This window comes from Numida meleagris, chromosome 24, assembly GCF_002078875.1.
Source record: "Numida meleagris isolate 19003 breed g44 Domestic line chromosome 24, NumMel1.0, whole genome shotgun sequence".
Lineage (NCBI taxonomy): Eukaryota > Metazoa > Chordata > Aves > Galliformes > Numididae > Numida > Numida meleagris.
In genome coordinates, this window is record NC_034432.1 from 2,048,604 (window position 1) to 2,056,251 (window position 7,648).

Below are 7,648 nucleotides of genomic sequence, written 5' to 3' on the forward strand. Positions count from 1 at the left end.
GGGGGGAATAGAAAAGGATAAAGGGAGAGAAAAGGATAAAAGAAAAAAGAAAAGGAAAGGGGGGAAAAAAAAGGGAAAGGGGGGAAAAAAAGAGAAGGAAAGGGGGGAAAAAAGGAAAGGGGGGAAAAAAGAGGAGGAAAGGGGGGAAAGAAGAAAAAAAATAAGAGGATGAGCCCTCTGAGGCTGATGCGCTCGGCGCTGTTCTGTCCCTGCGGGACTCAGTGGGGGTGACCCCAAAAGGACGGGAGAAACTGGGGGCAGCTGGGAGCAGAGGGGATATCGTTACTGGGACAACTGGGACAGCTGGGACGGGCCCTGGGGACGGCTGGCAAAGTGTGCGGCGGGGGGGGGCAGCTCGTGCTGCTGTCGGACCATCTCCGGGGGCTCAGTGCCACCCCACGTCACCGCGTCCCCCCTGCCCTTCCCCAGGGGCGGATTTGGGGCCGGATCCTCATTTCTGCACAGAACCCCTTAACGCCGGGAGCCTGAAGAAGCCGTTTTCACCCCGCATCCACCCCGTGCCAACAGCACTGCAGCGTTACCTGCCGCCTCGGTGGGGATTTGGGCTTTTTGGGGGGGTGGGTTTTTTTTTTTTTTTTTTTTTTTTTGCCTTTTTTCCTTAAGAAAACCGAAAGCGCGGCGCGGCGTAAGTAGGTCAGGAAGCGCCGCGGGGCCCCGTGCGCCCCATCGCAGTCTGACGGAGCCGACAGCGCTCCGCTGCAAAAAGCAGCAACAAAAAACACAAAACCCTACCCCAAAAACCCACAAAAAAAACCCACAAAAAGGACGAGCTGTCAGCAGGGATTTTTTTTTTTTTTTGGTAACTTTTATTTAGACAGAAAAAAAAATAAAAGAAAAAAAATTAAATTATCCAAAGGAATCGCAATAAATAGCAAATAAATTAAGCGCCGGTGTCACCACCGCAGACGTCAACTCCCGGGGGTCCGCACCCCCCCACGCTAACGGCCCCACGCCCCCCACCCCTCCCACCCCATAACGAATCAGTGGGTCCCAAACCCCCGACAAGGGGAGGGGGGGAGCAGCGGCCCCGCGGCGCCGCCAATGGGATTATCTACAGGGATGGCCCCGCGGTGCTGCTCTGGGCCGGGTTGGGCTGCAGGGCTTGGGTCTCCGTGGGGCACGGGGGGCGGGGTGTGGGGCCGGGCGTGTCCCGAGGTCCATGCGTCCCAATGGCGGTAGATCCCCATGGCGGTGCATGCCAGTCTTGGTGCATCCCGATCTCAGTACGTCCCAGTTCCGGTGCATCCTGATTGCAGCGCATCCCAATCTCAACGCATCCCAGTGTTGGTCCATCCCAGTTTCCGTGCATCCCAGTCTGAATTGCAATCCTGATGGCAGAGCATCCTGATCTTGCTGCATCTCAATTTTGGTAGAGCTCAATCTCAGAGCATCCCAATCTCAGTGTATCCCAATTTTAGTGCATCCCAAATTCGGTACATCTCAATGCTGGTACACCCCAATCTTGGTCCATCTCAGTGTTGGTACATTCTGATCTTGGTGCATCCTGATCTCAGTGCAACGCGACATTGGTAAATCCCAGTCTCACTGCATCCTGATCTCACTGCATCCCACATGTGATGCATCCCAATCTTGCTGCATCTTGATCTCAGTTTTGCTGCATCCAACATTTGGTACATCCCAAACTTGACGCGTCCAAATCCCACTGCATCTCAACTTCAGCACATCCCAGTTTCAGTGCACCCCATTCTCACTGCGTCCCAGTTTTGCTGCATCCCAGTTTCAGTGCATCCCAATCTTGGAGCATCCTGATCCCAGTTCATCCCAATCCCGGTGCATCCCATGTGCAGCCGCTCCATGTCCGTACAGCCGTGGCTGTGCTGGGGGGTGCAGCCCCCGGAACCCATAGAGAAGGGGAAACTGAGACAGGTGGGGGCCAGGCAGAGCGGAGTGGCAGTGTATATGTGGAGGGGGTCCCGCTTGCCCTGGCGCAGCCGCCCATGGGGGGTACCCTGGGGGGGACAGGGGGAGGTGGCCGTGTCCCCTCCCCAAAATGGGGTGCCCCCCAGGTCCCCAGCTTGGGGCTGGGTTTGGTCCTGTTTAGTGAGAAAGAAACCCCAAGCGGGGACCTGGGGGGCAGAGGAGTGCCCCTACCCAAAATAGGGCAGTGGGTGTTGGGGGGTGTGCTGGGGTGTCTGGCCCCCCCCTCCTCAGCCCATGGACTGGGATGGACTGGGAGGGGGGGATCCATGTTGGTCCTGTGGGGGGGGGCCCATCCTTCCTGAGCGTATGGGGGTCTGTGTGCCCCCTCCGGCAGGACCGACCTCCCCACCCCAGGGCAGGGCTGCTCCGCTGTTGGGGTCACCCATGGGTGCTGCGCTTCACTTCCAGACCTGGGGAGGGGGGGAGAGAATGGGGGGTATTAAGTGGGGCTGTGAGGGACCCCAAATGGGTTGGGGGTGCTGTTAGGGGTGCAGAGCGGCTCACTGGGCTCAGTAGGGTCTGTTGGCGTCTTTGGGCCTCTTGAGCTGCACTTTGAGGCGCTTCATCCCAATCTGGAACCCGTTCATGGCATGGATGGCCGCCTGTGCACTGGCCGGGTTGTCAAAGCTGACAAAGCCTGGGAACAGCAGGGACATGGGGACAATGGGGACATGGGGACAGCAGGGACGCAGTCATGGTAGTGCTGGTGTTGTGGCCCTGTGGTTGGCCCATGATATCCCCAGCCACCATGTCTCCATGCCCCTGGCCATGGTGGCTTCAGTTGTGGTGTCCCCATGTTGTTTTGATGTCCTGACCATGATGTCCCCATGTCTCTGGCCATAGTGACCCCATTTGTGAAGTCCCTGTTCCCTGGCCATGATGTCCCCGTGCCCTGCCCCTCATGTTCCCATATTCCTGGTCATAGTGTCCCCATCTATGATGTCCCAATGCTATGACCATGGTGTTCCCATGTCTCTGTCCTTGGTGACCCCATCTGTGATGTCCCCAAGTCCCTTGCCATGATGTCCCTTTGTCTCTGGCCATGGTGTCCCACCACTGATGTCCTCATGCTCTTACCATGATGTCCCCACACTCTGACCACAGTGTCCCCACGTCCTGACCATGGAGACCCCAAGTTCCTGGCCCTGGTGACCCCATCTGTGATGTCCCCAGGCTCCTGGCCCCGATGTCCCCACTGATGATGTCCCCATTCCCCAGCCATGATGTCCCATGTCCCTACCGAAGCACTTGCTCTGGTTGGTGGCGCGGTCGACGAACACTTTGGCAGAGATGACGTTGCCGAAGGGCAGGAACATCTGAAGGATCTCGGTGTCAGCGAACTCCTGGGGCAGGTGGTAGATGAAGATGTTACAGCCCTCGGGGCCTGCGGAGGGAGCGGCGTCATGGCGGGCACAGGCCCGGGGCACCCCAAAAACCCCTAAACCCCAAACCCAACCCCGTGCACCCATCTGTGGGGCACCCACAGACCCCAGAGGATGACCCCAAAACTACTGCTCTGTGGCTCCCCCATGGCTATGGGCACCCTAAGCCCAGCTCACCACTGGGTGAGTGAGGGGGTCCTTGGGGGGTCCCAGAGTGGTCCTGGAGGTCTCAGGGGAGTCCTGGGGACTTGGAGGGAATCCCATGTGGGGACCTGGGAAGGTTCTAGGGCGTCCCAATATCTCAGAGAGTCCTGGGGGGTCTCAGGGGGGTTGAGGAAGTTCTGGGAGGGTTTCAGGGTCCAAGAAGGGCTTGGGGGTCCCTCACCTTCACGCTGCTGCTGCTGGGGAGGGGGCGGGGGGGCCAGCAGTGGCCCTGGGGGGGCGAAAGCTGGGCTCACCAGCCCATAGGCGGCAGGATAGGCAGCTGCAGGGGAAATGGGGTCAGCCCATTACAGCCTAGTGTCTCTCAATACATTCCAGTGCCCTCTAGTACCACCAGTGTCCCCAGTGCTTCCAGTGCCCCCACTGTTCCCCCAGTACCATCCCAATCCTTTCCAGATGTGCCCCTCCAAACCATGCAGCTCTCCCCAGTGTCCTCCCAGTGACCCCTGGTGCCGTGCAGTGCCCATCCAGGCCCCTTCATTGCCATTCCAGTGTCCCCAGTTCCTCCCAGTGACCCCCAGAGCCATAAAATGCTCTCCCTGCGTCAACCATTGCCCTCCCACTGGCTCCCAGTAACCACCAGTATCCCCCAGTACCCCCTCAGTGCCATGCAATGCCATCCCAGTACCGCTCAGTGCCCCCTCCAGTACATCCTCAGTCATGCAATGCCCATCCAGTAGACCTCAGTGCTTCCCAGTGCCCCCAGTTCCTTCCAGTGCCCCCCAGTGTCACACAATTCCCTCCTAGTGCCTCCCAGGGCACCCTAGTGCCATGCAGTGCCCTCCAGTATCCTCCCAGCTCCCCCCAGTGCCATGCATTGCTTTCCCAGTCCTTCTCAGTGCCCCCACCTGTGTAGTGCTGCATGCCGGCGTATGCCTGCTGCAGGGGGTCCGCAGGGGCAGCAGGGCTCTGGGCTGGGGGGCAGAGGGGAGGGCTGTTAGGGGAGGTGGGGGGCAGTGGGGGGGCAGTTGGGGGGCGGCGAGCACCTGGGAACGGGGGGACCCCTCCGGCGTAGACAGCCTCAGGGGCAGGCGGCCCCGCAGGCTGTGCAGGCACCGGGCTGTACCCATTGACGCTCAATGGGGCCGCGATGGCAGGGACCGGCGTGGCAGCCATGGCCGGCGGCGTGCTGGTTCCTGGGGGACAATGGGGTCATCACCCCGACAGCGACACCACGCTGTCCCCATCCAGTGGTGGACCCATCCTCTGGTGGCCACCATATCGCCATCCCGCATGGACATATCCTTGGTATCCCCATCCACAGTGTCCCCATCCCATATGGACCCATCCCTGGTGTCCCCATTCCCAGTGTCCCCATTCTTGGTGTCCCCATCCGGCATGGACCCAACTCTGGTGTCCCCATCCCCGGTGTCCTCTGTCCCTAATTTCCCCAACCCCTGGTGTCCCATGTCCCACTTCCCCAACCCCTGGTGTCCCGTGTCCCACTTCCCCCACCCCTGATGACCCCCAAGCCCCTGATGTCCCCATGTCCCCAGGTGCCACCTACCTGAGGAGGGGGGTAAGGGGGTGGCGATGAGCCCGTTGGGGTTGACCGTGCCCATGTGCTGCATCTGGACGGCCATGGTGGCCATGGGGCTGAGGTAGGCCGAGTGGGCGGCCACCAGGGCCGCCTGCTGCTGCATCAGCTGCGGGGACAGCGCTGGCACCATGCACGGCCACCAGGGTCCCCTCCGATCAGGGTTCCCATGGGACACCCATGGCCCAGTGGGTGTCACCCAGTTGGGTGACAATGCCCAGCTTGGGTACCCAGTGTCTCCTCATGTTGCCCGCCCCATGTCCCATCTCTGACCATGGGGGGCATTATTCTCCCTCCTCATCCCGTGACCCCATTCTGGATTATGGGATTCATCATCACTGGGTTCCACGTTTTCCCACTGCCCATCACCCCAGCTCCACCATCTCAGAATGCAGGAGTCCATCACCTCACCCCCTGGGGGTCCATCAGCTCACACCATGTCCCAGCCCAGCCCACAGGGACCATCCCCTACTGATGCCCCCCACTCCAATACCCCTTCCCCACCATCATGTAGGGCCATCCCTCCAGCTGCCACCCCACAACCCAACACCCTCACCCCACACCCAGGGGTCTATGTCCCTCTGAACCCCGTGTCCCCGTGTCCCCCTACCGCCTGCGTGTAGGCACTGTAGGCCCCGAACTGGAGTGCTATGGGGCTGAACATGCCGAGCTGGCTTGCCACCTGCTGCATCCGCCGGAGACCCCGCTCCTTCTCCGTGTCTGCGAACTTCACCACTAGGCTGGATGAGGCACCCTGCGAGTACACCGCCATCACCCCATGGGGACATGGGGACAGCACGGAGAGATAGGATGGGGAGGGGTTAATTGGAGGGTTGATGGTGGGGTGAATAGGAGGGATGGTGAGGATGATGTGGGGATGGTGGGGGAGAAACTGGGATAATGGTGGGGATAATGGTGGGGATGGGGGGGTGGGGGAGATACTGGTAAATTGTGGGACAATGGTGGGGGAGATACTGGGATTATGGTGGGGATAATGGGAAAAATGGTGGGGATGGTGCTGGGGCTAATGGGGAAAATGGCAGCAATAATGGGATGAGGGGATGGTGGTGGTGATGATGGAGAGGTGGTGGTGATGATGGGGGTGGTTGTGTAGCTGAGGAATGGGATGGCGGAGGGATGTGGGGGAGGTGGTGGGGATGGGGGGTGGTGATGGGGCTATGGTGGAGGCAGTGACAGTGGGGATAATGGGAATCATGATAGAAGGGGTGGAAGAGTGATGGAGATAACGGGGATGGTGGTGGTGGGAACCATGGGGACAGTGGTGCGGCTGGCAGCGGTGAATGGGGCAGGCAGCGGGTTGGTCGGGGGGTGATGCTGGGGGCTGTGGTGGAGGTGGGTTGGTGGCCCTCACCGGCAGTGTGCGGCTCCCATGAAGGGCAGCGATGGCAGCCTGGGCCTCTGCGTGGCTCTGGAACTTGACGAAGGCGCAGCCTGGGGACAGTGGGGTCAGCAGAGACAGTGCCCGGACCCTCCCCAGTCCAATACACTCTGACTGTCCCCATCCTTGCCTCCATCCCCCTCCCTCCCCCTCCCCACCCCATCCCCAACTCCAACTCCATTCTCATCATCCCCATCCCCATCCCCATCCCCATCCCCATCCCCATCCCATCCTGTCCCCATTCCCATCCCCACACGGTGACACCTTTGCTGGTGCCGTCGGGGCCGCGCAGCACTGTGCACTCATCGATGGTCCCAAAGGGTTCAAACATCTTCCGCACATCCTCGTCCGCCTGCTGCTTGCTGAGCATCCCCACAAACAGCTTGCGGTCCTCTGCAGGACAGCGTGGTGACACCGGGACACGGAGATGGACACCCCCTCACCCGGCCAGGATGGGGACATGGGATGGGGACAGCGTGGTGACACCCGGTACCCAACCAGGATGGTGCTGGGGACATGGGGATAGGGACAAGGGTCCCCCCCTCCAGGGTCATGAGGACACAAAGACCGGCTGAGACTCCTGGGATGGGGACATGGTAGGGGGGAACACCTCCCGTGGGGCTGTTTGGGTACAGGTTGGGGACATGGGGACAGTGCTATGCTGGAGCCTCCTCAGGGACATGGGGACAGCCACAGGATAGGGACACAGGAGGAGGACAGGGATGGGGCCATACCCACCAGGGGACAGGGGCGGAGGAGGAGGGACATGGGGACATGTGTGGGGGACATGAGGACATGGTGACAAATACCATGGGGATGGGGATGGCCTGCCCCAATGGGGACATGGGGACCCCCTGGGTGGGGACATGGTGGAGGGGCAGGGGTTGACACTCGCCCTGCAGGGGACACGGGGTGGCCCTGGGGGGGTCCCGTTTGGGGACATGGGGGCGGTACCTCCTCGGCTCTCACTGTCCGCCGGCTTCACCTGGATGGGGCGGTTCATCTGGGGGGGGGCACAGCGAGTGATGGGGACACAGCCCCCCCGAAGCTCCCCGGGTACCCCAAAGATGCTCTGTTACCATGGCAATACCGCCCTGCATCCCATTACCAGGCAACGGGCACCATGGCAACGACCATCCCCCCCCC

General features: G+C 60.9%; 1 protein-coding gene across 2 annotated transcripts in view; it reads right to left on the bottom strand.

Moving 5' to 3' along the window:
• Positions 876-7,648, bottom strand: part of CELF3 (CUGBP Elav-like family member 3) — a 10,236-nt gene continuing 3,463 nt past the window's right edge. The window contains exons 3-13 of one of the 2 annotated variants that reach the window (XM_021376817.1): positions 7,457-7,505; positions 6,767-6,895; positions 6,476-6,555; positions 5,714-5,857; positions 5,074-5,212; positions 4,553-4,702; positions 4,415-4,480; positions 3,730-3,828; positions 3,203-3,346; positions 2,467-2,599; positions 876-2,372 (exon numbers count right to left, since the gene is read on the bottom strand). In XM_021376817.1, the coding sequence (XP_021232492.1) occupies positions 2,472-2,599; positions 3,203-3,346; positions 3,730-3,828; positions 4,415-4,480; positions 4,553-4,702; positions 5,074-5,212; positions 5,714-5,857; positions 6,476-6,555; positions 6,767-6,895; positions 7,457-7,505 (1,128 nt within the window). In that variant the 3' untranslated portion in view covers positions 876-2,372; positions 2,467-2,471. Of the gene's footprint in view, positions 2,373-2,466; positions 2,600-3,202; positions 3,347-3,729; positions 3,829-4,414; positions 4,703-5,073; positions 5,213-5,713; positions 5,858-6,475; positions 6,556-6,766; positions 6,896-7,456; positions 7,506-7,648 lie in introns of both variants that reach the window. The other variant, XM_021376816.1, reaches the window with a different exon arrangement.